Raw genomic sequence first — 27,818 nt, 5'->3', positions numbered from 1 at the left:
TTCTTGGGCCTCTCCTTAAAAACTCCAGATCTTTTTTTAAAAAAAATTAAAAGAGTTTTTTAATTTTATTTCACCCCTCCCCCAAGTTGGGGCAAGGAAGGGTTGTGCCCACCCGCTGGTGTAACCTCGCCACGATCTGATGCTCGGGGCTGGCGGTGTGACCCGGTAAAAGTCCCTTTTCCCACACCGCATCTCATTCATGGGATTAAAGGGCCCAACAAAAGACATGAGCCGGGAGCATCTGGCTTGCTGCTTGCAGGGATCAATGCTGGAGAAGGACAGTGGGTCAGTGGGTGGGTGGGTGGGGGATATATATATATGACTACTGCCTGTCGATGGCATATATGTATGTATGTATGTATGTATGTATGTATGTATGTATGTATGATGATGATGATGATAACTTTATTGTCACTTTGAATGTACACCAATTGGCATACATCAAAATGAAATTTCGTTGCATACAGCTCTCAAAGGGTCACCACCTCCGATATATAGTATACTCCTTGTTCGGGGCCCGCTCAAATTTCACCTGGTCCATTTTAGTCTCTAGGGAGTGAACGATGGCAAACAGGACAGATGGAAATGGGGCTCCATGTAGATTAGCCCTCAAATTCGCTTGCATTCTGACAACCTCGCCTTCTTTCCTTTTTCTGATCCTGACTCTTCCACCCTTTCCTTAAAGAGGCCTTGCTTCTTTTTGCCCCTGGAGCACGCTGCCACCTCCACCAACTCTCCAAAAGCCTCTCTCTCTTCCTCTGGGCCTACCGACAGCCTCATCCAGTTCCTTCGCCCCATAAGCTCCAGGGCCTCTCCCCCTCTGCCTCCTCTGGAAACAGCCCTGATTTGCAATACAATCCATCACTGGGCCTCTCACCAACAGTTCCAAAACAACTAGAAACTCGCCAGGCCAGCAAAGATTGTCGGTCGTATGTCGTGTGTTACCTTAGTTCCACCATATTGCTCAAACACGTTAAAATCTTCCTGATCATGTGGCCTATAGCCCTTACTATCCCTCCCAAAACTATTCGCCTTCAAGAGCCAATGCAGCCGCAGCCATTCCAGGCGCCGCCATCTTAGAATATATATATATACGAAAACAAATATATATATATATATATATATATATATATATATATATATATATATATATATATATATATATATATATATATATATATATATATATATATATATATATATATATATATATATATATATATATATATATATGAGGAATTTTGTCTGTGGCTCAAATGTTAGCTCTTTCACTGTTAGATGCCTTTCTTGATGTGGGCAAGCTTTAGAGACCCACAGAATGCTTTGGCGGCTGAATGCATCGTTCTCTGAAGCAATATATATATATATCTATATTGTATTTTGCTTACCTTGGTTCAGCATGGGATGCTCACCTTGAATGATTTCGGTCGGGGCAATTGACCGGCTTCTGAGTGACACAGCAAACTGGACCCAATAACTAACTAACTAACCCAAATGACTGCAGTGATTCGCTTAAGAACGGTGGCGAGAAAGGTTGTAAAATGAGGCCGAACTCAGTTCCTCGCTGTCTTGCTTAGCAATGGATTGGTGGGTCGTAAACCGAGGACTACCCATATTATAACTCACAGGGCTATATTTCTGGATAGGCTGCGGGGAAATAAATCTCCCGCACCTTTAAAATATCTCCTCCATCTTGCCTCAAATTGAGGGGAGTGTGCTGCCACCCCGTGGCTGTGATTGGGAAAATACCAATATGCTAATTGGGTCTACCAGGGCCTTCCCCCTTGGTCAGGGGTCGGCAACCTCGGCTCTTTTATGACTCGTGGACTTCAACTCCCAGAATTCCTGAGCCAGCTATGCTGGCTCAGGAATTCTGGGAGTTGAAGTCCACGAGTCATAAAAGAGCCGAGGTTGCCGACCCCTGCCCTTGGTGATGTATTTCCTATCCTGCTCCTGATGCTGCTCTAGGACTCCTTCCTTCTCCTTGTTTCCCTTGTGTTCCATCCTCCATTGTAACATCTGAACGCAAGCCATGCGGACGGTAATCCTGTTCCTCAGGGAGAGACACCCCCCCCCAACTCCTTCCTACCTGACCCACTTTTGCTATTTACAGGTAGCCTTCAACTTACGACAGTTGATTTAATGACAGTCCCATGTCCCAACGGCAAGTGACTTTTTTTTTTCAGAGTTACGCCCTTTGCAGCATCCCTGCGATCAAAAATTCAGACGCTTGGCAACTGGTTCATACTTGCGACCGTTGCCGTGTCCCAAGATCACCTGATCACCTTTGTGACGGTCACAGAGTGTCCCCGGGAGGGTCACAGGATCCCCTTTTGAGACCTCCTGACCAGCAAAGTCAACCACCGGGTGACTTAACTTACCAGCTGTAGTGTTTCGCTTAACCATCGCGGGAAGGCGTAAAATGGGAGCGAAACTCACTTAGCCACGGAAATTTCAGCCTCCCTTCTGGTCGTAACTTGAGGTCTAGCGACTGTGTTCCTCCCTCAAAATTGCCTCTTACAATTCACCCTCCACTCTCACTCTGACTAGCGGGTTCCGCAGCCAAATTTTCTTCCAATATTTCCCCCCAACCAATCTTTCCCCCCACTCTTGCAAAACAGATGTTTTCTTTTTTAAAAAAAAATAAGTTCTTTTTTTTAAAAAATGTCGCAGCCTGATCATTCATAGACATCCCCCCCCCCAAATTTAATAAAAAGCCTAAATACTGCATCCTGGAGGGATTGCGCAACAACAGAAGTGTGCCTTTTCAAGCGCTGGTTTCTGGTGCTTAATTTTTTAGGGGTGTGTGTGTGTGGGGGGGTGTAGGCAGCGCTTGAGCCCCAGGACATTTCCAGCACCAAGCTCCCACAATCCCATAATAATAGCCCAGGCTATTTCCCACGTTTTTGGGGGTTTTTTCCCCCCTGATCTTTGGAGCCCTTCTTGTTATTCAAACCGACCACCTGCTCCTCAGGGATCTGGCTATTCTCTGGCGGCGATTCACAGTTAATTTACCATCCCATAATAGAGGAGCTTGCTATTGTCCAGGAGAAGGGTGAGGATTGGACAGGAGTGTGGGAAACGCCAAGCCTGGCTGAACCCAGGCTCTTGAATGCCACTGCCGGGGTATAAAGAGAAGCCTGTCCGTTTCCCCACCGCACTGACAAACCAGAGATTGGCTTGGAATGCTGGTTTGGGCAGGCCGCATGGCGTCTTCCCGGACCTCTCCAGGGAGGAAGCCTGTAAGTATTTTATTTTTCTCCCCTTTTCCCACCTGGAGTCTTTCTAAGTTTGGCTAGGAGGTGGACTCGGAAGGGAAGAGAAAAAGTGGGGTCTAATTGTCTCTCTCTGCTTGTTTGTGGTGTAGCAAGTAGCCATGATGGACCAAGCGAAGCCATGATGGTGCAGAAGCCAGCATGTGAAAGAGGGATGAAGAATGACTTCTGCAGAGACCACTTTGGAAAGAACCGAGACTTGATCATCTGGTCCCCAAAATACAGCCATGGTGAGTGGACAGCTGATTATTTCTTCTCCCTTCCTTCCTCTGCTCCCCTCCCTCCCTCCCTTTCTATCTCCTTCCTTCCTTTCCTCCCTCCCCTTCTATTTCCTTCCTTCTTTCCCTCCCTGTTCTTCCTTCCTTCCTTCCTTCCCAAGGAGTTAAGAATCAGGATAGGCTAGAGCAAAATCACCTTCTTTCAATAACGAAGTCCTTTGTCACCTGTCCCAGAATCACTTCTTTAAATTCTATTTTTTTTTCTTTTTTTACTTTTTCACAGGGAGAATACATTCCACCTTGAACCAGGACGATGGCACCTTCTTGGCGAAGACTGTGCAGCCCACCGCTGGACCAGCTCTTAAATCTTTTCCCCAACGCTGACGGCTTCCCCCGAAGGGACCGACTCAGAAAAGACATCAGGGGCAGAAGCCAGTTTGGGAATGGGTGGGATTTTCTTGGACCCCTGCCGGATAATCCAGAGGGCTTGATCTGCTGTATGCATTGCTGTCCTCAGACTTCTAAGTCAGTGTTTCTCATCCTTGGAAGCTTCCTTCTTTCCCCCTCCCTCCCTCCCTTCCATTCCATCTCCTTCCTTCCTTCGCTCGGAAGCTTTTTAGACTTTCTGAGAGATTGGTACATTGCATTTATCTGCCAAGACGACATGTTTATTGCATTCTTGGAAATGGGTTGGCTTTCGAAAGGGGAGCGGTTGTGTTCACCAAGTTGAACAAAGGCCTTTGATAAAGGCCCAAGCTAAGTTGTGCGTCCTTATAGGAACGACGGTAACAGCCCCATGGGCTGGCTTTTGTTCGGGCAAAGTTGAACGAAGGCGGGATGTACAAATTGTATTTCCACTCACTCTTTTTTGCTGGTGTGTGTGTTATACAGATGTACTTGTTTTATAGTCCTTGCAGGACGAAATTGTTGTTGATGTATTGTAAATATGCGTCGAAATTTGTACCCTGCTACGAGCGGCCACAGTTTTAAGCTTTTGCACAGTAATGGGGAAGGGGAGAAAAATAAATAAAAATTTGCTTTTCATCCACGTCAGTGCATCCAAGTGCCTTATTCTGAACAGGATAAAGAGGGGGTTGGTGGTTTAATGAAGAAATTACTGAAGCCATCATGGCTTAGGGTGTTGCAAAAACAACTATTGTGTCCAGTGATGTTTACTCCCAAGTTAGTCTGCAGTTTTAGAATGAATTTATAACTATTGATCTTTTGATTGCATTTGTACACTGCATTTCTACGTTGGTTACTATACAGTTGCAGGGGTCTTTTTAATTAAATTAATTTCATTACAGTTTACAGAAAGATTTCTGTTTGTAGATTGCTTGGCAATTTTTTTTAAAAAAAGGAAAAAACCAAAATATAACCCAAATATGTTTTTTTTTGTATGCATGACTTCCGCTGTTTTTTATTTGTTTGGAAATCAAATCAAGCTGGTTCAGATACCTTCCTTAAAGTGGATCCATGTTGCAATTATGCTCTGCTTTCTTGCATGGAAAAGATGCAGCTTTGGGGAACAAGTTTTGAAACACTTAAAAAGAGCTTTTATGCCTAGGCATTTTTAAAATCTAATTCCAAGTGTATTTAGAGATGCAATCGAGTTGGGTTTATTCACAAAGGAACTCACTAAGGCCAATTCCTCAGAAAGGGGACCTTAAGCAGTTTAATTGCATTCCCTTCCAAGGGAAATAAAAAGCTCATTGAAATCAAGGAAAAATAATAATAAAATCAACCGGTCACATGCCCAGGAAAATGAAATCCAGCCTCCTTGCACGATCTGATTTGCTCCAAGCTGCAGGACCTCATTGAGGTTCAAAGGGGATGCTTCAATTTGTCATCTAAAACCCCAATTCTTACTATTGGATGAGGAGAGCCATACACAAATCATGAATGTTATTAAAATATTTATTTATTTATTTATTTTTATTAAATTTATATCGATAAGACTCCCATAAAAAACATCACCATAAATGTTGATTGGAAAAAATAAGCCTCTAGTACACAATGAGGTCTCCCGCCGGGCTTTATTTTGAAAGCGAAAACCAGGTGGGCGGACCTTCAGGCTGTCATGGGCGGAGCCACTCGGCGTCCCACCCACTTCAGGGCAGGGCTTGCGTCTCGGCCTCCTTTCCCCTCCCTTGATATTACCATGCAAAACGTATGCGCATAGATTTGCATGTCTAATGAGGTCGGCCGCGCAGCAGCAAGAGGGTCCATGCGTCCAAAATGGCGGAGCGGGCCGGGCGAGGCGGAGGCGGCCGGCTGGACAGGAGCATCACCTTGCCGCCGGACGAGATCTTCCGCAACCTGGAGAACGCCAAGCGCTTCGCCATCGACATCGGTAAGCCCGGCGGCTGAGGGCCGGCGCGTCTCCCCGATTCCATCCCGCCGCCGTTCGCCCTTCTCCCTCTCTCTTTCGGAGAGGCAGCGAGAGAAGCGAAGGGGGAGAAGAACGGAGGCGTCGCGCAGGGCACGCCGGGACTTGCAGTCCTACGCCTCAGGGATGAGCGGCGCGGAGGGCGACGCCGGACGGCAACTCCCGGCGTGCCTTGCGCTCGGCCGGGCGGCGTAGCGCCCGACGGGAGCGGTAGTTTCCGCGTCCGCCCGCCGCAGGCTTTAGCCCTAGCGAGAAGACTACAAAGACCGGCGTCCCTCTGGATTTCAGGGCTTGTGGGGGGGGGGCAACGGGGAGACGGTATAAACAAATCCTGGGTGTTTTGGGGGGTGGGGTGAAGGATTAGACGGGCCTTCCTTTTATTGCGGGGAGGACACCAGCTATTCCCTCCCCCGTTTTGCAGAGAGGGAAAATGTGTGTTCTGGGGGTGCTTCCATATATATATATATATTGCAGGGGGGGGAAATGCCCCCTTAGCTGCCTGGGGCGGGGGGGGGGAAGGAAATATGGCTCCTTTCTTTTTTTCAGGGGGGAGGAAAAATGTCTCCTTATTCGCAAGGAGTTTAAATTGCCCCCTCCTTTTATCTATTTAATTAATTTTCGATGGGGAGAAGGAAAATGGGCTGTTTCCTCTGCCCCACCTTTAGTCCCCCCCCCCAGCCAGTTTTGTCTTTGGGTCTAGTGAGATTTCTTTCAAACCCTTCAGGACCCCCCTCTTTCGGGGGGGATGGTGGTGAATAGACCTCCCAATGAACCGAAATCCTATATAAATTCCCCCTGGCCTGTCAAGAAAAATATGTTCCCCTCCCAAAAAAACCCACCCTGATAAAAATATCCAGCCATTATGGTTTAATCCCCTCATTTGCTGTTCAAGTGATTCTCGACTTGCAAAGAATCATTCTTTGAATTGGCCTTTACAGATAGGCATAAATAGATGCTGATATTCGCCATTTACCCCAGTTCTTGAAACCTCCTGAGGGACAAGCCTCATGATGTCTGGTTTTGCATTGCACAAGAAAGTGGTCTGTGTGTGATAGCGGTTTGAGCCTGTTGTCCTCTTGAGAAAATGGGACACACGCACACGCAACAGGACTGCTAATTGAGGCAGTTCAGGGTAGTGGTTAAAATTTGATGTATATTTCTCTCTCCTTCCTTCTCTTCCCTCTCTCAGTGATTCAAGGCAGCTTACAGGAAATAAAAATGCACTATAAAAGAAATGAAAACAATGAAATAATAACTCCCTTCTTCTGGCGACACTTCACCTCATATTAGTCATTTAATCCATCTTGCTCTGGGTATCCCGGGTCCGCTGGCAGAACCAGGTCTTCAGGGCCTTCCAAAAGAGTATCAGAGTGGGGGCTGCATAAACCCACCCTTGTTTTTTTAGATCAGTATGGGGGGGGGCGCTCCCAAACAAATTGCTTCTGGGTTAACTTGAATCCTTAAGCCTTAGAATCGCAATTATTTTTGAGTTTTTCAGCCGAGACTTTTGGAGCAAAATGCGCCCGCTCACATGGTCCACAAATGGTTTGGGTTTTCCAGGGAAGTCCTACAAATCACTCTCCCAAATTGGCTTGTTCTCAGTCACAGTTTGTTTTGCCAACAGGGGGATCATTGGCCAAGTTGGCTTACTACTCCACAGTGCAACACAAAGTGGCCAGGGTGCAGTCCTTCGATCAGTCGTGCAAGGTAAGACAATGGTTTCCTGTTACTGCTTGGTAGAAAACTCAAAAGCCACCATCAGCCTGAGAGATTTGTAGCAGGAGGTACCAGTGATCACATTTGGGCATCTCTGCCACCTTTTTAGGGTGGCAGAGGAGCCCAGATATGATAAGACAAAAAAGGGCCCACACCTGTAAGATTTAAGAGTCTCATCTCTAGTTTAAACCCCTGTTCAGGCAGGAGATCTATACCATTTCAGACAAATGGTTGTCCAGTCTCTTCTTAAAAACCTCGAGTGATGGAATGCCCACAACTTCTGGTGGCAAGCAGTTCCTCTGGTTAATTGTCTTCCCAGTCAGGAAATTCCTCCTTAGTTCCAGATTGCCAAGTGTCCTAATTTTGATCCTGGGGATGCCGCAACAGTCGTAAGAGTGAAAAACGGTCATAAGTCCCTTTTTCCAGTGCCGCTGTAACTTTGAACAGTCACTAAACGAATTGTTTTAACTGGAGGACTGGCTGTCCATGCAGTGACATTCTTTGAGTTCCAACCTTGATAACAAGTAAAGGAACCAATCCAACCTGGGCCAGCTGGCTGGGGCATTCTGGGAGTTGCAGTCCACACATCTGAAGGCCGCTGGGTTTGAGAAGCTCTCTTCCAGAGGAGCGTGGCTTCCCTTCTTCCCTGCACAAGCACAAGAGCTTCGGGGCCAGAGTCTGCGAGGAAGTTTTGACTCTCTCTGTCGTTGCTCCCCAAGGATGTCGAACACGAATCTCCCTACGAGGTCACCGTCCAGGAGGAGATCACGGCTCGGCTCCATTTCATTAAATTCGAGAACGCGTATATCGAAACCTGCCTGGATTTCATCAAAGACCATCTCGTCAACACCGAAACGAAAGTGATCAAAGCCACAGGAGGTGGTGCGTACAAATTCAAAGAACTTATTGAGAAGAAGCTGGGATTAAAGTAAGTGCGAATGGGTCTCGTGACTCATTATTCCCCCCTTCCCCCCCTCCAGGGGGAAAGCTTTGAGCCTGGTAACACACACACACACACACACACACACACACACACACACACACACCCCGGCCTGTTTGCCGGCACATTTAAGAACTTGCGGGCGGAGGGAAGACCAGCTATGCACTGCGAAGCGTCCTGCAAGTGGTCCTGGTCGCCCACACCACCAACCCAACTTTAACGACCTTTTTTCTGTGGGATGCCGCGACGGTAAAGCAGCCACCATGGTCGTTAAATGAATCCATGGTTTGCTAGGTGCCGTTTTTTGGCCAAACCCCTGTAAAATGAGGTCCCGTGATAAAAAAAAACCTGTAAAAGTGCCCAGTTGCTGAGGGCCTGAAATACAGAGGGAGGTACAACCCTTGGAACTTGGAATCCAGGTTTTAAGTACCCCCCCCCCCCGCCCCCCAGATACGTCTGTCATAACTTTGAACAGTCCTTAAGCAGCCAGTCATAACTCGAAGATCACCTACACATTTATATTTTTTACTAGCAGGCAGGATATTGTATAATTAGAGATCAGCATTAAGGATTGGATCAAGCAACATCAGACTGACCTGTGGGGAATGCTCTAAAGTCTTTGGCCCGCTGCTTCCCATTTGTGGATGTTTTCATTGCCCGGTGGGTGAAAAGAGGGATTTGTTGAGACCACAACTCCCCAAATTCAGCAGCATAAGAGTTTGGGAGTTCTGGAGGGCACCTGTTTAGGGAGAGGCTGTCTGATGAAGCAGAAAGCAGTTGCGTGAAAAGGTTGTAAAAGATCCTGTCTGCAGGCGAGGCAGAAATTTGCAGCCAGTTTTTACAAACGTCGCCCCAAATCAGTGCTGGAATGAAACTGGAATAGGCGAGTGGAGAACCCTGGGAGTTGGAGTCCAGCCAACTTAGAATTGCCAAGGTTGAGAATGACTAAATAAATATTCCCACCAGGACCCAAATCTTCCCCAGTTCCCTACATACATACGGGACCTCCCATCTATGAACCCTCCTCCAGAGCATTGTTGGTTGCAACTAGGAAAAGTCAAATTCTTGGGGGGGGGGTTTGGAGAAAACTTCAACAATGCTTTTTTATGAGGATGTGATGAGCTGGTTCTGCAGCTCTGCTAACAAGCCCTGTTGTTTCCCTCGCCTGGTTTTAGATTAGATAAAGAAGATGTGATGACTTGTCTAATTAAGGGCTGCAACTTTGTCCTCAAGAACATCCCCCACGAGGCCTTCGTCTACCTGAAGGATGCCGACCCCGAGTTCAGGTTTCAGATGAACCACCCCCACATTTTCCCCTATCTGCTGGTCAATATCGGCTCTGGAGTTTCGATCGTGAAGGTGAGGACCGCTGGTTGATCAGCGTACAGGTAATCCTTGACGTAGGACCACAGTGGAGTCCCAAAATTTCTGTTGCTAAGTGAGACGGTTGTTAAATGAGTTTTGCCCCCACTTGACGACTTTTCTTGCCACATTTGTTAAGCGAATCTCTGCAGTCGTTAAGTTGTTAACCCGATTGTTAAGTGAATCCGGCTTCCCCATTGACTTAGCTTGTCAGAAGGTCATAAAGAGACAGTATGTCCTTATCAACGTAATAGCGGTGGGATTTAGGCAAGAATCTGCTCCTTGTCTTTGATAGGTGGAAACAGAAGATAAATTTGAATGGATAGGCGGAAGTTCCATCGGAGGCGGGACTTTCTGGGGCCTCGGAGCATTGCTTACCAAAACCAAGGTAATGTTCTCTGCGTAGCAATTCGGCATTTGAGTGATGGATTGCTCTTAAGTTAAGCAGACAGAGATAGACAGACAGACAGACGGAGGGACGGATAGACAGATGGACGGATAGACAGATGGATAGATAGACGGACGGATAGACAGACAAGGCATGAAAAGAAAAAAAAACAGACTGGTGTCGAGGAATACCCATCCTTCCAGGTGGTTCACCTGACTGACCTTTGGGATTTCCATTTTTAGAAGTTTGATGAATTGCTGCAGCTTGCTTCCAAGGGCCAGCACACCAACGTCGACATGCTGGTGAAGGATATATACGGCGGGGCGTACCAAACCCTCGGGCTGAGCGGCAACCTGATAGCCAGCAGCTTCGGGAAATCTTCCACGGCAGACAAAGGTGGGACTTTTCAACCTTTTATTCTTCGGTCCACTCAAACGTGGGGTGTCTGTTAAGGGGTTGGCTCGCTCTGCCCGTTAAAATTAAGGGCCTTTTTATTTTATTTTATTTTACATTCTCCAGATCAGTATCTCAGTACCCTCTTTGGTTCTTTCCCTGAATCTCATCCTGAATAAAATTCGGCAATCTTCCATTAATTGACAATGGAGATTCTCAGTCATGAAGGTCATGGTTGTCCCAAAGGTGTGTTTTTTTTCCCCAGGAGGCCACTGGACTTTCTTGTTTTTCTTTGAAGACGTTTCGCTTCTTATCCAAGAAGCTGCTTCAGCTCTGACTGGATGGTGGGGGAATGGAGGGATTTATATATTTGAAATTGAATTGAACAGCCCTCCCTCGACAGAGGGGGAGGGATGTGACATCATCCATCTCCAGTCTACAACACAGTCCTTTCATGAGTTCTAAGGAGGCTCCACACCCATTTGCACCACTCAGGTGACCCTGAGGTCACAGACAAGCCTCCAAATGGCCTCAACGACTCTCTGAAAGGATGCAAATGACCGGCTGTCTGCAAGGAGTATAAATTCTCGCATTCCCCCACCATCCGGTCAGAGCTGAAAAAGTGAAACGTCTTCAAAAGAAAACCAAGAAAGTCCAGTTGCCTCCTGGAAAAAAAAATGCCTTTGGGATTCCATTAGTTGACCCACATCTTTTGGGTGGGGGGCTCGATCTGCCCCTCCCTCCCTCCCCTCCCCTCTTGCGCCCTTCTCAGATTTTTCCAAAGAAGACATGGCCAAAAGTTTGCTGCACATGATCAGCAACGACATCGGGCAGCTGGCTTGCCTGCACGCCAAGCTCCACAACCTGAACAAAATCTACTTTGGCGGTTTCTTCATCCGGGGTCACCCCGCCACCATGCGGACCATCACCTACAGCATTAACTTCTTCTCCAAGGTAGCAAGAAATTAGTATCCGGAATACTGGTAGCAGGGTGGCAAGCCATGGACAGGGGGAGGGGTGAGGTGAAGGGTTTGGGCCTGAAGCAACCTGACAAGCTGCCTCCTCTGAGCCTTTTGCTCAGCGTTGTAAATGTAGAGCCGCTGCTCCTCGGGGTGTTCCCGCTAACACCTGTGTCTCTTGTTACGGCAGGGTGAAGTTCAGGCTTTGTTCCTGAGGCACGAAGGCTACCTGGGAGCGATAGGCGCTTTCTTAAAAGGAGCAGAGCAAGACAGTAAGCAGCCCCTCTCTCTTCTGGCCCCCCTCCCCCAAAGTAAGGGCACCTCTCCCCCCCTCCCCAGAGTGGGTTTTTAGGCCCCAGTCTCTTATTCCGGTGGGGGGGGGGCTTGAAAGGTTCGGCCAAGTTCAGCCGATACAGAGTGGATTTCCGTGTTGGTTATCTGCCTGTGAGAAGCCTCCCTCGGCTCGGGGTCCGCTCCACCGGACCTCTCTTTGTGTGTGTGTGTGTGTGTGTGTGTGTGTGTGTGCTTTTGCCTAACAGCCCTTCAAAAATTACACAAGTGCGTGCTACCTAACTAGACACGCAACCTAACTTCCAGGTGATTCACTTCATTAACTTTTGATCGAAAAATTAAGCCGGGTGGATCCGTTCATCCCCTTGGTTCTCCAGTCTCTCTCTAAAAGAAGAATCAATCCTTTAAGCGATCTGAAGGGATGGCTGTATTCCCATCCAATATCCTGTTTCCTTGAAAAATAAAAACAAAATGCTGATAACTTTTTTTAAAAAAATAAAAAAATAGGACTGCTTTGGCATATGCTGGGATATCTTATTTTTTTTTCTTTCTCTCTTTCTCCCCCCCGCCCCTCCCAAGACCCCAATTTATACAGCTGGGGAGAGAACTACGCTAGCAGTTCAGGCCTTCTGAGCACGTCGCCCGACGTTTGCCCCATGCAGCGGGAACGAAGTGGCACAGTGAGTCTTCCTGGCCTAGAAAAAGCTCAGCTTTCATCCCACATCCCTAAACAGAGCTCCCCGCTTGATGGTCTCTAGGCCTGACGGGTCCTTTTTCAAATGGAACAATGGAAACCGGTCTCCTTCCCCAATTGTTTTAAAACTGAACCAAAATGAATGCGTCAAACCTCCTTTGTTTTGAAATCAATCTTTGTGGAGAATCTGTCTGTCTGTCTGTCTGTCTATCTATCTATCTATCTATCTATCTATCTATCTATCTATCTATCTATCTATCTATCTATCTATCTATCTATCATCTTTGACCATCCTGCTCACACTGCATTCTCTCCCCTCCCACCCCCAGTTCGACATGCTGGAAATGGACCGTCTGGAGCGAATGCTGGTGAATCTACCCTTGCTGCAGGATCCCTCCACTTACGTCGCAGACACTGTGGATCTCGCTGACGACGTCCTGGCCCGGCAGTATTGGCTCTCGTGCTTTGAGGAGGCTTTGGATGGGGTGAGGACCCGTTGTTGGGGTGAGGATGGAGCCATGAGGAAGTGCACCCCTTGTAACGCTCCCATCTCCTTTCTTAGACCTTTCCCCAGCTTGCATGTTTTAGGGCAGCCAGAAGGAGAATCGGTGAATATATCCTCCATTAATGGGCGTGTGGCCCATTAACCCAGAGGAAGAATCTGGCTCAGTTCAGCCCCTTGTATTAAAAGCTTTTCCTCCTCTCTCTCGTTCCCCGGCCAGGTTGCCAAACGTGCCGCAGCCAGCCAGCCCGATTCGGTCGATGCGGCCGAGCGAGCTGAGAAATTCCGACACAAGTACTGGGACAAGCTCCAAACGCTCCGACAGCAGCCATTGTGAGTTGGGGCTGGGGCTTTTTTGGGTGTGTGTGTGTGGGGGGGGGAATCATCCTATTTAGCGATTCCCTAGTTCTATATTTTCCATCTTCACATGTTCTGCCGGCCGCTGGTTCAGGAGCTACAAGCAAACTTTTCTGGCTGGCCTTCCATTAATTTAAAGCAAGAGTGAGCCGTAGCTCATAAATTAGCCAGGGGTGGATTTAAAGGGCAGAAGACCCTTCCCCCCCACCAAATATAACTGATTCTTTTCTCCTCCTTTTTCCTTCTCAGCGCATACGGCACCCTAACAGTTAGAAGTTTATTGGATACAAGGGAACACTGTTTGAATGAATTTAACTTCCCTGATCCCTACTCCAAGGTAAGGCCTCCTCTTCCTCACTGCCCTGGAGTGCGGTCCCATATCTTTTGAGCCATGACCCAGTGTTGCTTCCCCAACCCCATCCCCTTGGGGAAGTAAGGAAGGAGAAAGAGAGAGAAGGGGAAAGAATGAAGGAGGACAAGAAGGAAGATAGATAGGAAAGGGAAAAAGGGAGAAAGAAGATGGCTGAGGAAGGAGGGCTAGAGAGAGAGGAAGGAAGGAGGGGAGGGAGGGAGGGAGGAAGGAAGGAAAGAAAATGATGGAAGAAGGGAGGGAAGGGGAGAGGGAGGGAGGAAGGAAGGAAGGAATTTATTCTGCCTCCTGTAGCTCAAGAGAGACACTCAGTTGCAACTGGGGAAGACTCTCCAGAATCAGGAGGGAGATTCTGCACTCTGCACTCCCTCCGTGACGCTCAGAATAGAAAAGCAGGACTATTAGGGGCATCCAATATCAGCAAGGAAAGAACGGAGGAGCAGAAAACGTTTGGCACCAGCTGCCAGAGCAAGTTGGAAGGTCTAGAGTCTCTGTCCCTGGGGGTCCATGCACTGCCCCTCCTGTTACATTTTGACCAGGCTCCTCTCAGCCTGGAACCCGATAATCCTGGATTCTCTGAGTTACCTGGAACCTCCAGCCCTCACCCAACTCCTGGTCAGACTAGGTTTCGAAAGACCATCCCAGCAGCCAGGGTCTGTGCTAGGAATCCCCTTCCCCTCTGAGCTTGCCTTGTGTTTCTCCCTCTCCCTCTCCCTGACCCTCCCTCTCTCTCTCAGATAAAGCAGAAAGAAAACGGCATCGCCCTCCGGTGTTACCAGGGGGTGATTGAGTCCCTGGATTCCCTGGCCTGGGAGGAGAGGCAGTTCGCCCTGGTGAAGGGGCTCCTGGCTGGAAACGTCTTCGACTGGGGGGCCAAAGCCGTCTCGGAGTAGGTCTGGGGATTTGGGGGTGGGGTGGGCTAGGAGGAAAATCAGAAGATCACACAGCCCCGGGGACACCGCGGCCATTGTAAATATGAGCCAGTAACAACGAGTTAGGAGGGACCCTTGAGGTCTTCTAGTCCAACCCCCTGCTTAAACATCCAAATTTTGATCCTGTGACGATGGGGGGATGCTGCAACCGTCGCTAAGTGTGAAAAAGGGTCACTAAACCGACTGTTGTAAGCCGAGGACCATCTGCTCCCAGCCCTTGGCGTTGGAAATACCTGCTTTTGAGCTTTACAAGCACCTTCCCCACCCCTGCCGTGCAGAGGAGAGAGGCTGGCCAGCGACGGAGCCTCTGTTTTGCCGTTCAGAAATCTTAATTTATTCTGATCCCTTGGGGAGCTTTTCTGGTGAGGGACCCAGGGCTTTTTTTTTATTTCCACAGAACAGTAGCAGGAAATGTGTTGCTGCCCTGCCTGGTTTCCTCACCTGTGTGCTGTCCTTTCTCTCTCTCTCTCTCTTTTTTCCCCTCTCCTCCTCCGGCTTTTCCCCACCGCCAGCGTCCTCGAAACGGAGCCCCAGTTTGGATTCCAAGAAGCCAAGGAAAAATTACAAGGTACTGGGAGGGGAGAAACGTGAGCTCAAGAGTTTTGCCCCATATGACACTCTTTCCGCCCACGGTTGTTAAGGCGAATCCTTGCGCTTCTTAAGCTAGTCACACGCTTGGGAAGCGAATTCCGGCTCCCCCCATTGACTTTGCTGGCCAGGAAGTCGCAAAAGGGGATCGTGTGACACACACACGCACACACACACACACCGGGGACACTGCAGCCGTCATAAATACGAACCGGTTGCCAGGTGCCCGGATTTGGATCACGTGACCCGGGGGGTGGATGCTGCAAAAAGGCCGTAAGCACGAAAAGTCACTTTTTTCAATCCTGTTGCAGCTTCTCCAGGCCTCTCTGGAGAAGCTTGCTTGATCTCTGGATGTTGAGTAGAGCAGCAAGCTGGCTGAGGAATTCTGGGAGTTGAGGTCCACAGGACTTAAAGTTGCCAAGATTGAGGACCCTCGGAGTCTAGGGTAGAGTAGGGGCACCCCTCTCCCAATCAGGTTGAGCCTTTGCAATGTTCTGCCAAGCGTTTATGTTGTACTTTTCTAAAATCCACTCTTTCTTTAGCTGGATGTCGTGGTCTTCTCAGTGCACTGTGAGTTCTTCTGACAATTGATCATCTTATTTTCTCTCTCTCTCTCTCTCTCTCTCTCTCTCTCTCTTTTTCTCTTCACCTTTTCCCCTTCCTGACTCCCAGAGCGTCCTTGGCTCGTGGATTCGTACAGTGAGTGGGTGGAACGGCTCAAGGTATGCACAATCCTTCAACCGCCATTTTGGGGGGTGGGCGGGTGGGCCGTTGGGGCAGAGGGTGGAGAAAGGGGAGGACTATATGAAATTATCTTACGAGTTCCGTCCTTTTGAGCGGGAGCGAAAACCTATTGGCTAGCCCAGTGTTTCTGAACCTCGGCAACTTTGAGATGGGTGTGTGTGTGTCTTCAACTCCCAGAATTCATGGCTGGCTGGGGAATTCTGGGAGTTGAAGTCGCCCCCTCCCCCTTCTCAAAGTTGCTGAGGTTCAGAAACACTGGGCTAGTTTTTTAAGACACCACAAGACTCTTGTCTTTTATAAGACTGACTTTCTGGAGCGAACCAAGTTAGCTTTTGTTAGACAAACAAGGTTGAACTGGGCTTGACCCACAGCTGTTTGCACATTGTCTCTGCTGTCCCACTCCTCAAGTGGACATTGGGATGGAGCATCAAAAGGGGGGGGCTCTTGTCTAAGTACAGAAGAGGGTGACACCCCACCCACCGAAGGAACTGTTTGTTCTAATTGTCAAGACTTCCCACTCGTCTCATGTGACAAAAAAAAAGGAACCTCGTACAGTTTCCTTGCAAAATTCAAGAATAGTCCAGAAATTCCAGGGGATTGAGATATTACCCTCTCTCCTTCCTTTTCTTTCTCTATTTCTTTCTTTCTTTCTTTTTTTGAAGGGGTGGCTTTGGGTCCCTTCGACCTGCCTCCCCAGATTTTGGCTTTCTCCCGGCAGCGTAGCCTGACTTGAAAAGAGGCCACTGGGTGATCCGTGGCCAAATGTGAGGAACCCGATTTGTCTCCGAGTTCTCTGATGCGTCTCTTTTTCCTTTCGCAGGCCCCACCTCATAAATGTGCCTTAATTTTTGCAGATAACAGTGGAATTGATATCATCTTAGGCGTCTTCCCTTTTATTAGGGAATTGCTCTGTAGGGGCACGGAGGTCAGTAATATTCTGGCATCTTAAGGTGAAAGGCCCGGAAGGTCTTGCGGGAAGGCCTGGAAAAAAAAAACCTGGAAAAATTGGTGGGGGGGGGAGGGAAAGGGGTTTTTTTTTTTTTGCACCCAGTTAGCAAAAGACTAGAAAGAAAATGAACTGCTTTGTTTTTTATAGGAACTATATAAAAAAACAGATGCGGGGGAAAAAAAGATACCGTTTAATCCCACCTTAAAAACAATTAGTGGAAATACCACCTTTTACCTCGGATGAGTTTTTAACCAGCTTGCTAGCAGCAAATAAAAATAACTTAGTTCCAGGGAAGATGCTGGTCAAAATCATGACTTGGAAAGAGAAAGAGGTTTTTCTTCCACCCTTGAAGCTCGCGACACAAAACCCACAACTTTGTCCTCTTCCTTTTGGGGTTGAAGACTCCTGCAGCTCTGAGAGGAGCTAACTTTAAATGGGGGTCTGCAACAGGAGGAAGAGAGAGAGAGACATCCCTTAAAACCCTCAGCTATCAATTGATATAAACCAAATATCGATTATTTGCCAGTGAGTTAACATTAACAAGGCATTGGTCAAAAAAAAAGGCAGTTTCTAGCTTCCATAAATTCTTCTTGGAGTGTCTTGCAAACGTTTTCCGGATAGTAGTGAAGGTGAGACCCCTTTTTCATTTCTGGACCAACCAACTCTCCCCCCCCCGCAACAGTAATATCAATTGTATTTGTTGGTCTTCTTGCCTCACAGGCCAAGATCAAAGAAATTCTCACTGGCCTGAGAATTTAGCTTGTCCCCCAAAATGGTGTTGGTGTTCCTCGTTCCAAAGTCCCTGAGGGAAGCGTGGGTGCAAATGTGCCAGAATATATTTCAGTTCCAATTTAAAGTGAATCAAACATCCCTGTGTGTCATGAAGAGTGCTAATCCAAAATGTCCTTTCCTTTCTCTCTCTCTCCCTCTCTGTATGTCACATTCTCCCTCTTTCTCTCTCCCCCTCTCCCTCTCCTTTGCAATACCAGGTTATTTTGGCTTGCAATTCAGGTCCTGCTCTGAATGACGTCACGTATAACGAATCCTTGCTTGTGGTGGAGAGGATTGCGGCTATGGATGATGTTATTCGGTAAGGATTTCTAGTAATTGGTGTGCACGATTTAAGGCAGTCTTTAGATCCAGACAAAAAGGTCAGAAGGGAAAAAAGATCTTGAAAAACATCAGGATGGGCAAAGTTTCATTTTTTTCACCGTACACAAATAATAGACGGAATGAAGTTTGTTAAATGAAACCTTCTTTGTTAGATGAAGATCAAAATGTTCGAACATAAGTGACGTAATATTTTGAAAAACAAAATCCAGACCCAATTTAGAGGGGCCCTCCGACAGATACAGCAGAGGATAGATGGAAGGATGGATGGATGGATGGATGGATGGAAGGAAGGAAGGAAGGAAGGAAGGAAGGCTAGATGGTGGATGGGTGGATGGGTGGATGGATGATGGAGAAATAGATGAGAGGGAGATGTAGCTGGAGATGTAGAGATGTAGAAGAATGGATGATAAGAGGGATGGATGGAGGGATAGAATGCATGATAAGACCTGTAGATAGATAAGTGAGAGATGATAGGTAGATAGGTATAGATAGATGATAGATGATATATATAGATATGGATAATAGATGATATAAATGACAGATAGACCCACAGATAGATGATAGATGATAGAAATGTTTATAGATGGTAGCGAAATATGGAGAACCAGATCTGCGAATTTCGTTTGATCAAGTATAAAGCAGCGTTTGTTTTATACTTGCAAATGTACTTATGCATTTCCTCAAGGGCTTTGCTAAAATTGGCTATGGGAAAACTGCACACTGAAGCGTGTCTCCTTGTTTGCCTCTTACCGAGATCCTCCCATCTTTGCTAGCCAGCTCTGTTTCCAAGGTTGCCCCGATGCTGGGCAACTTCGCTGGATGTTTATCCCACAGGCTGAGTTTTTGTCCTCCCCCCTTCTCTCTTTAGGTCTGCCCTGAAAGAAGAGAGGCTCCTTTTGGTCCAGACTGGCTGCAGTTCACCCTGCTTGGATCTCAGGTTTGTCATCATCCTAGTTGTTGTAAAATTATCAATAAACGTTAAGAATCGGCTTCTGAAAGTAAACTCCCCCCCCCCGAATTCCTTACTGCAGCCTTGCTGGCTAGGGAATTCTGGGATTTGAATTTTTTCTGGCAGGCGCTCGTGGCCCCTCCCCCTCTCCTAAGAAGAGATGCCTTTCCCAAGAGAAATTATCTGGTTCAATTGGATCGCCATTTGACAAAGATATTTGAAAACAATACGTTGCTATCTTCGTTTAGTTAGAACTGCAGCCTTTGGGGTCTTTTGCCATCCCTCCCTCCAACTTTTCTTCTGTAAGTGCCTGCCTCCAAATTAAGTCACCAGAGGGCACAGCCGGCTCTTCTTTGCCCATTAAAAGCACATTTATTTTATTAAATAATTATTAAAATTAGCTAAGTGCGAAAAAGCCATCCTTTGGCACATACACAACCGAGGCCGCCTGCATTGTTTGGAAACGACTGAACAGACCCAGAGCTCAGAAGCTCAAAGCCTGCCAACCCTGCTCCGTAAATCTTTTTTTCAAAGATCCTACGAAGTCGTATTAGATAAATTGGCAACTCCAGCTCTTTCTGAAAAATTCTCCCAATTTGCAGTTGCTTATTATAAAAACCTTAAAAAAGAATCTTAAAGGGGGCAGCGGTGCTGACACTGCCTACTTTTCCAGGGCTGTACACACCTAGCTATATCAAGGGTTTAAAATTAACTAAAGGTGGGAGCGAGATCTTTTAAGGGATCTTTTAATGGATCCCAATCCATTAAACCACAATTGAGCCAACTGTCCCCTTTTGGCCGTAATTTAATCCTCATCCTCTTGATTTTCACAGCCGTCTGGACAAGGGCCTGGCTAACTTGGTCCGAGAGCGGAAGACCGACCTGGTGATCATCGAAGGGATGGGCCGGGCTATCCACACCAACTACCACGCAAAGTTCAAGTGTGAGAGCCTTAAGCTGGCTGTACTCAAAAATTCTTGGCTGGCCGATCGACTGGGTGGGAAGATCTTCAGCGTGATTTTCAAGTACGAAGTTCCCCTCAAATCCTCCTGATGAACCCCAAGAGGGAACAGGAGGGGGTGAGCTTCACCAGCAGCGGCTGGAAAAGGACTTGCACTAGTTACAATTTTAATTGTAAAGAATGTATTTTTATTACCACAGGGAAAATGAGTTCTCTCTGCACACACCTCTGTATTTATATTGTGCTTTTGTGACTTAAAAGAAACCAGCTATCACTCACTCCATGTGTGTGCGTGTGTGTCTGTGTTTCTTGAATTTAATGCAATATTTGTGATGGCAAAAGTTTTGATTTTCCTGTTTTTTCCCCCCTGGGTTGTGTGTGTGTGTGTGTGTGAGATGCTTGCACTGAAATGTCCTGAAAAGCTTTTTTTTAATCTATATAATCTATATTTTAGCTTACATTTGAACTAGCCAATTACATGGCCAAAAAAAATAATCAAATAGACATTTTAAAAAGCTGAAGGAATCTTGATTCTTTTACATTACGGGCTCACAAGATAAAGTGTGCAAAACTGAAAAGGCAGGGATCTCATTAAAACTTATTAAAATCTTTATTTATTTTATTTATTTATTTTAATTCCATTTATATCCCGCCCTTCTCCGAAGACTCAGGGCGGCTTACAAGCTTAGCAGTAGCCTTCATTCTATGTATATGCCTGATTGGGATATCATATTAGACCTCTTTTGAAAACTAACTGTGGATAGGGAAGAGTTCCAATAATAGAAAAAGGAAGAAACAGTTTCAAATTTGAGTCAATTTATTTCACTGGGCAAGTCACTATGTATCAGGAACTCTATTATAACATTTTAGCAGAATTCCTAGAAAGCAAAGTAAAAAAAACACCAAACCAGTCCTGGATTTTTTTTTCTTAAAGAAAAAAAGACTGAAAAAAAAATAACATTCAAAATAAAACCAAGGGCTGCCTGGCAAGATTATAACACGGTGGAGAAGATGCAAACAAAAAAACAGAAAAAGAGCTTTGAATTTTAGGTGGACGGGATGGACGATCCACCAAGGGGAAGGGCAATCTGTTGCAAGAGAGGCAATCCCCATCACCCCCACCCCCAAGGACGGCTAATGGGAACTGTAGTCCAAAGCATATATACTGTACACTTAGCCATAATTTCATTTTTATTATTTTTTTGGTATGACATTTTCAGATTTGTTTTTTGTAAAAACAGCATTTTAAGCAGGAGGAACCTGCTCAACAGGAGCAAAAAAAAAAAAGCTCTCTTGCAAGAAGGGACCATCCTTATCAACACCCCACCCCACCCCGGAGGTGGCTGATGGGACATGTAATCCAAAGCATTCCTCAGTAGAAGCCCAAAGTCCCCCTCTGGATCTCTCAATCCTAAAAAAACACTGCTGCAAAAATGATGGGGATATTTTAAAAACTGGGCCTTTGAAGATGGGAGTGGGGGGAGGAGGCAACCTCCAACCCTATTCCGGCCTCTCATGCACAAGGGAAGACCCGCCGGCTGCCTGACGGATGGGATTTGTAGTCCAAGGGTCTTCGGGTGGGACAAGAGTCCCCTAGATGGGCGAAGCCTTGAGAAGGCATTACGCAAACATACGCACACGCACACCCCCAACGTCGCAGCCGTCCAATCGCCTTCACGCGTGCCTGGCTGAGGAATTCTGGGAGTTGAAGTCCACAAGACAAAAGGGCCAAGTTTGAAGACCCCTGTGCTATGCTGTACATATAACCATAATTTTATTTTTATTATTTGTTGTATGTATTGCATTTTCAGATTTTTTTGTAAAAACAGTGAGCATCTTAAGCAGGGAGGAAACTGCTCAACGTGAGCAAAAAAAAAGTTCTGTTGCAAGAAGGGACCATCCTAATCGCCTTCATCTGTGCGGCCGAAGCACACCTGGCCCTTATGAGCCTTCCTGCACGCCGTCGCTGTCTCCATGGCAACCTCTCCGCGAGGCGGGAAAACCGAGCGCTCACACCTTTGCTTTAGCGCGCGCCTTTCCCGCCCAGCACCCTCGGACCGGCTCGCGGGGTCTTTTTTTCTGCACGGCCGTGATTGGCTGCTCCGAAAATGCGTCCCTCAGATTGGCTGAGCGGTCTGTTCTTCTCTCCGAGAGGCGGGGACATTTAAAAAGTCGACGGGCTCCTCAGGTGACAGAAAAAAAGAGTGATCGCGCGGGGCGCGCAGTCGACGCCGCTACCGCGTCTTTCAGTCCCCGAAAGAGACGATGCTGCAGGGTGCTGGGGGGGGGGGAAGTGTCTCTCCAGCGTTCCCGCAGCCCAAGTCCTCGAGCTCGAGGCCGAGCAGGGCCTTTTGAGCTTTGAGGTAATTCTAGCGGAGAGTTTTATAGTTGTAAGTTACGGAGGGGAGCGCGAATTCTGTAGCTAATTAATAGCTTATTATTCTCGGGGAGTCAAGATAGCACCTGTGGTAATTTTAAGCGCGGCGTGTATTCTTTGGAGTAAAACGCCAGGGGTGGCTGAGGTAAAATCGCAAGGGAGCTTTATTCAAATGACGCCAATACCACAGGTCACTAAAGATACTGATCTCAGTCTTCGTAAACAGCTGTGTCAAAGTAATTCTAGTCAAAGCGCAAGTTCTTAAAATTTTGGTGAATACAGATGAACAAGCAGTAAAATTAGCTTAAAGGCAAAATGCCTTCAGTCCCTGGAGTTGCCCTTTCTTGAATAAAGTCAGCTCTTTGGACCTGAGGAAGTTTTAGTCAAGTCTCAAATCCTTAAAAGAAGCAAAACATGTAGAGGACTAGTGGCTTTAAGTAACTAAAGGCAAAAGTTAACTAAAATTACTTCAGGTCCTGGAGTTGACTTTACTTTCTTGAAATAAAGTCAGCTCTTGAAGTAATCTTGATGTAATTTTAGCCAAGGTGCACATTTTAAAATATTGGTGGAACCTGGGGTAATCTCAGCCATGTACCTTTTAAAAGGATCAAACCACCATAGGCAAGTCAGAATTAAAAGTTTTTAAAGGTAAAGATAAAATTATTCAAGAGCTGACCTTGATCTCAGGAATAAACTGATTTCTTGGGACCTGAGGTCACTAGTCAGCTCAAGTCCTTAAAAGAAGCAAAACATGTACAAGACAACTAGTTGCAGGAATTCTCAAGGGGACAATGTTTCAATTCATTGTATAGTGTCTTCTTTCACTGGTAGGATAAAACAAAAATCCTCTTTGATTGCTTTTCTAGTCTCTGAACATAAGCTGGTCATTTGGTGATGTTGATTTTTTTTTAATTTCAAAGGCATGAATCCATATAGAGGAAGAAGAAGACATCAGCAGGAAGACAGATGGCTTAATTCATTCTCCAGTATATCATGAAAATGTGGAAGCCTGGCAGGTACTGTTTCCAACATGTTTATTCCTGCAAAAATGTTTATAAAGTATCAGTGGTAAAAAGAGCAATAGTACTCCATTGCATATACCAGAGGTAGGCAACCTCGGCTCTTTTATGACTTGTGGACTTCAACTCCCAGAATTCCTGAGCCAGCATAGCTCAGCTTGGAAACTCTTCCTTTCCCCTCAGCATAGCTGACTCAGGAATTCTGGGAGTTGAAGTCCACGAATCATAAAAGAGCCGAGGTTGCCTACCCCTGGCATATACCAACAAGCATGGTGATGCCCCTACTGGTGGAGGTCTTTCAGTCCCTGAGCTTCCACTCTGACACTCACACTGAATGAGCCCGGGAGTCAAACTGCTACCCTTCTCATTGAATCCCTGAGCAAACACTGTGGGGAACTCACACTGGAAGTCCTATCTGGGATCGGCCTGGGTGACCCTTTCAGTCCCTGAGCAAGCAGTGAGGGTGAATCACACTGGAAGAGTCAACAGCGCTCAGCTACAAGCCTCCTCCAGTGCCTGAGGACCCCCTCAGTAAGACTCAAACCGGAAGGCAATCCTTTGGGATCACCTCCCTCCCACCTCACAGTTGAAATAAGGCATCCTTGGTGCTCTGAGGTAATAGTAAGCAGTGTTTCCTGTGCATTCTTAGGAGTAAAACTCCAATGGCAGCTGAAGTAACATTGATTTTTTTTTATCTCAAAGGCATGAATCCAAACTGACCTGTAGACGAAGAAGAAGACATCAATAGTAAGATGGTTTAATGCTTAGAACCAAAAGTAAATGTGATGATGCTATTTATTGCAATGAATAAAAGAGAATATGTAGTGCTCAAAGTTAAAATGAGGCATCCTTGGTGCTCTCTGAGCTTGTAGACGTTTCATTAGCAAACTAGGGAACATCATCAGTGCTAGCAGAAGGGAGTCTGGTTTGCTGTCAACTTATGTTTGAGGGGCTTCATTCAGTATTGTTGACTGTTCCTTGAATGCAGTATTTTTTCTTGCCCTGGTGATGATTTTTAGAAACGGAAATAAAACCTCAACGGCCCTTTTTAATGTTAGCTGTGGCCGTTGATCTATAAGAGAGGTTAGGGTTTTCTAGCTTTGCAGACTGAGCGGAGGAAGAATTGCACACCTGCTGCCAAAGTTTCCTCGAAAGAGACAACGCTTGATGGGCACGACTGAGGAAGAAACAAAAGCAAAAGAAGAAAGAAGAGAAGATGAAAATGTCTCCAGCTGAAGCCCTGTTAGCCTTTGGCTGTGACGTGGCCTCCTACGCTGTGAGGTAAGTTTAGCCGAGTCTTGTATTCTTCTAAGTTTTAGCATATGGAGGGAGGTGGATGGTCTTCCACTACTTGATGGTCCTTCCTAGGTAAGTAACAATTGCAACTCAGCTAATAGTAAGCACTGTGTATTGGGCATTCATAGGAGTAAAAGTCCAATGGTAACTGAAGTGATGTTAGGTTTTTTTTTATCTCAAAGACATGTACTCTGCACTATCTTAGAAGACAGAAGATTCAGTCGTCAGCCTGCATCATCGATGGAAGAAGGAGGAATGGAACTCAAGAATGAATATGATCCCCATCAAGAATGCCCACAACTGACCTTTAGATGATAGGTTTTATACCATTCTTGCCTGCTGTAAATTTAGCGATGGCAATGGTTATTAGAAGCAAAAATAAAACCTCATTGGCCCTTTTAACTGACTAGTGTGGCCATTGCTTGGTAATAGGTTTTATAGTTTTCTGCCTGGCGTAAGTTTAGCCCTGGCAAATGTTCTTAAACCAGAAATAAAACCTCATTGGCCCTTTTAAATGACCAGTGTGGCCAGTGCTAACCAATAGATTTTATAGTTTTCTGCCTGGCGTAAATTTAGCGATGGCTAAGGTTTTTAGAACCAGAAATAAAACCTCATTGGCCCTTTTAAATGACCAGTGTGGCCAGTGCTTGGTAATAGATTTTATAGTTTTCTGCCTGGCATAAATCTAGCCGTGGCAATGGTTGTTAGAACCATAAAGCAAACCTCAATGGCCGTTTTTAATCTTAGGTGTGGCTGTTGATTGATAATAGATTTTATAGTTTTCTGCCTGGCGTAAATTTAGCCATGGCGCAATGGTTCTTAGAACCAGGAAAAAAACCTCATTGGCCCTTTTAAATGACCAGTGTGGCCGGTGCTTGGTAATAGATTTTCGCTGAAACTATAAGAGACTTTTGGTTCTATGAGATCTGGCTGCTACTGACATTATTTTTCAGGTTATGATGGTGGGAGGAAAGCAATCCAAAAGGATTCCCTTCCACTTTGAGACTCAGCTGGGGATCCTCAGGGACTGGGAGAGGCTTCCAACCGGGGGCTGCTGACTCCTCCAGTGTGGTTCGCCCTGGCTGCTCACTCAGGGACCGAAAGGGTCTCCCTCCCAGTGTGGGTTTCACAGAGTGTCTGCTCAGGGACTGAATGAGCCTGGGAGCCCTTGGCCCTCTGCCCTTCGGCATGGCCAATTCACCCAACCATCTTTGTCCCGGGCCGTTGGCTGCAGGCATAATAGCCCCCAGCCAATCGGGTGGCAGCCCGAAGGAATGGAACGCAAGAATGAATATGATCTCCATCAAGAATGCTCACAACTGATCTTTAGATGATAGATTTTATACCATTATAGCCTGCTGTAAATTTAGCCATAGGCAATGGTTCTTAGAACCAGGAGAAAAAAAATCATTGGCCCTTTTAAATGACCAGTGTGGCCAGTGCTAATTAATACATTTTATAGTTCTCTGCCTGACCTACATTTAGCGATGGCGATGGTTATTAGAACCATACCGCAAACCACAATGGCCCTTTTTAATCTTAGGTGTGGCTGTTGATCGATAATAGATTTTATAGTTTTCTGCCTGGCGTAAATTTAGCCATGGCGCAATGGTTTTTAGAACCAGGAAAAAATCCTCATTGGCCCTTTTTAATGACCAGTGTGGCCAGTGCTTGGTAACAGATTTTATAGTTTTCTGCCTGGCGTAAATCTAGCCCTGGCGGTGGTTCTTAGAACCAAAAATAAAACCTCATTGGCCCTTTTAAATGACCAGTGTGGCCAGTGCTAATTAATAGATTTAATAGTTTTCTGCCTGGCGTAAATTTAGCCATGGCGATGTTTATTAGAACCATAACGCAAACCACAATGGCCCTTTTTAATCTTAGGTGTGGCTGTTGATCGATAATAGATTTTATAGTTTTCTGCCTGGTGTAAATTTAGCCATGGCGCAATGGTTCTTAGAACCAGGAAAAAATCCTCATTGGCCGTTTTTAATCACCAGTGTGGCCAGTGCTTGGTAACAGATTTTATAGTTTTCTGCCTGGCGTAAATCTAGCCCTGGCGATGGTTATTAGAACCAGGGGAAAAACCTCCCCTCGGGAGGGGAAGGGGATGCTTAGGCACGGACCCTTGGCCACGCCTCCTTCACCCCTGCCACTCGCCTCAGCCCATTTACCGACAGTCTTCCTCCTCCGCTGCCCTCCCCCAGCCAGCCACCACCACCAATGGGCCCTTGGCCCTCTGCCCTTTGGCCTGATCAGTTCACCCGACACTCTTTCTCCTGGGCCATTGGCTGCAGGGATAGGTAGCCCCCAGCCAATTGGGTGGCAAGCTGAAGCCATGGAGCTGCCGTGGGAGTGTGCGATGGGGGATCACAGGGCTTGTGGGCTGCGGCTGCTCCCCAGGTTTTGGGGCCTTGCAGCTCTCTCGCCCGTACCAGAGACGGGGATTAGTGGCAGGAGTCATAGCTGCTGGGGACACTGGGGGGCAGTTGGGCAAGAGTGGATTGGGGGGACCAGGGAGGGAGGGGCGGGCTCCTCAAGGGGGCTTCACAAAGACACATTGGCTCGCAACTCAAACAAAAGAGGGGAGCAGGAACAAGGCCGGTGCAGGGGGTGGCAGCAGGCTGGGGGCGCTCACAGGCAAACAGCAAGGCCAGCGTAGCTGCTGCAACTGGGAGTATCGTGGGAGGGAAGCGCGGGCAAATGGCAAAGACTGGGGGGACTGCTGGAACTGTGAGTGTCTTGGGAAAGAAGCGGAGGCAAATGGCATTTGCCTGCGGTTCCCTCCCATGGCGCTCGCAGTTCCAGCAGTCCCCCAGCACATGCCATTTGCCCACGCATCCTTCCCAAGACGCTCGCAGTTCCAGCAGTCCCCCCAGTCCTTGCCATTTGCCCACGCTTCCCTCCCACGACACTCGCAGTTGCAGCAGCTATGCTGGCCTTGCTGTTTGCCTGTGAGCGACCCCAGCCCGCTGCCACCCCCTGCACTGGCCTTGTTCCTGCTCCCCTCTTTTGTTTGAGTTGTGAGCCAATGTG

General features: G+C 46.9%; 2 protein-coding genes across 3 annotated transcripts; both read left to right on the top strand.

The window, feature by feature from the left end:
- Window positions 1–3,006: 3,006 nt before the first annotated feature.
- LOC308675853 (uncharacterized protein) lies at window positions 3,007–4,183 on the top strand. Its single transcript, XM_081341457.1, has 3 exons — window positions 3,007–3,242; window positions 3,368–3,505; window positions 3,777–4,183. The coding sequence occupies exons 1-3, from the start codon at window positions 3,113–3,115 to the stop codon at window positions 3,875–3,877; spliced, it is 369 nt and encodes a 122-aa protein (XP_081197583.1). The 5' UTR covers window positions 3,007–3,112; the 3' UTR covers window positions 3,878–4,183.
- A 1,241-nt stretch (window positions 4,184–5,424) lies between these two features.
- Window positions 5,425–20,368, top strand: PANK4 (pantothenate kinase 4 (inactive)). 2 transcript variants are annotated; one of them, XM_081341391.1, is made up of 19 exons: window positions 5,425–5,846; window positions 7,507–7,589; window positions 8,318–8,526; window positions 9,714–9,897; window positions 10,196–10,288; window positions 10,531–10,684; window positions 11,454–11,635; window positions 11,831–11,912; window positions 12,511–12,611; window positions 12,955–13,110; window positions 13,348–13,460; window positions 13,734–13,821; window positions 14,592–14,743; window positions 15,299–15,354; window positions 16,047–16,096; window positions 16,939–17,043; window positions 18,057–18,157; window positions 19,049–19,117; window positions 19,963–20,368. In XM_081341391.1, the coding sequence occupies exons 1-19, from the start codon at window positions 5,732–5,734 to the stop codon at window positions 20,180–20,182; spliced, it is 2,313 nt and encodes a 770-aa protein (XP_081197517.1). In that variant the 5' UTR covers window positions 5,425–5,731; the 3' UTR covers window positions 20,183–20,368. The 2 variants fall into 2 exon arrangements, with proteins under 2 accessions (XP_081197517.1, XP_081197518.1); XM_081341392.1 differs by lacking the exon at window positions 16,939–17,043.
- Window positions 20,369–27,818: the final 7,450 nt, after the last annotated feature.

This window comes from Vipera berus, assembly GCF_964194415.1.
Source record: "Vipera berus genome assembly, chromosome: 17".
Lineage (NCBI taxonomy): Eukaryota > Metazoa > Chordata > Lepidosauria > Squamata > Viperidae > Vipera > Vipera berus.
The sequence above is the reverse complement of the archived record's forward strand: the minus strand, read 5'-3'. Positions and strand labels throughout refer to the sequence as shown.

Excerpts from the sequence above, each read along its gene's own strand:
- LOC308675853 (XM_081341457.1), top strand. The coding sequence starts at position 3,113 with ATGCCACTGCCGGGGTATAAAGAGAAGCCTGTCCGTTTCCCCACCGCA. Across the intron at positions 3,243-3,367 it reads CCTCTCCAGGGAGGAAGCCT|CAAGTAGCCATGATGGACCA; the intron begins GTAAGTATTTTA and ends TTTGTGGTGTAG. Across the intron at positions 3,506-3,776 it reads GTCCCCAAAATACAGCCATG|GGAGAATACATTCCACCTTG; the intron begins GTGAGTGGACAG and ends ACTTTTTCACAG.
- PANK4 (XM_081341391.1), top strand. The coding sequence starts at position 5,732 with ATGGCGGAGCGGGCCGGGCGAGGCGGAGGCGGCCGGCTGGACAGGAGC. Across the intron at positions 9,898-10,195 it reads CTGGAGTTTCGATCGTGAAG|GTGGAAACAGAAGATAAATT; the intron begins GTGAGGACCGCT and ends TGTCTTTGATAG. Across the intron at positions 18,158-19,048 it reads GCTATGGATGATGTTATTCG|GTCTGCCCTGAAAGAAGAGA; the intron begins GTAAGGATTTCT and ends TTCTCTCTTTAG.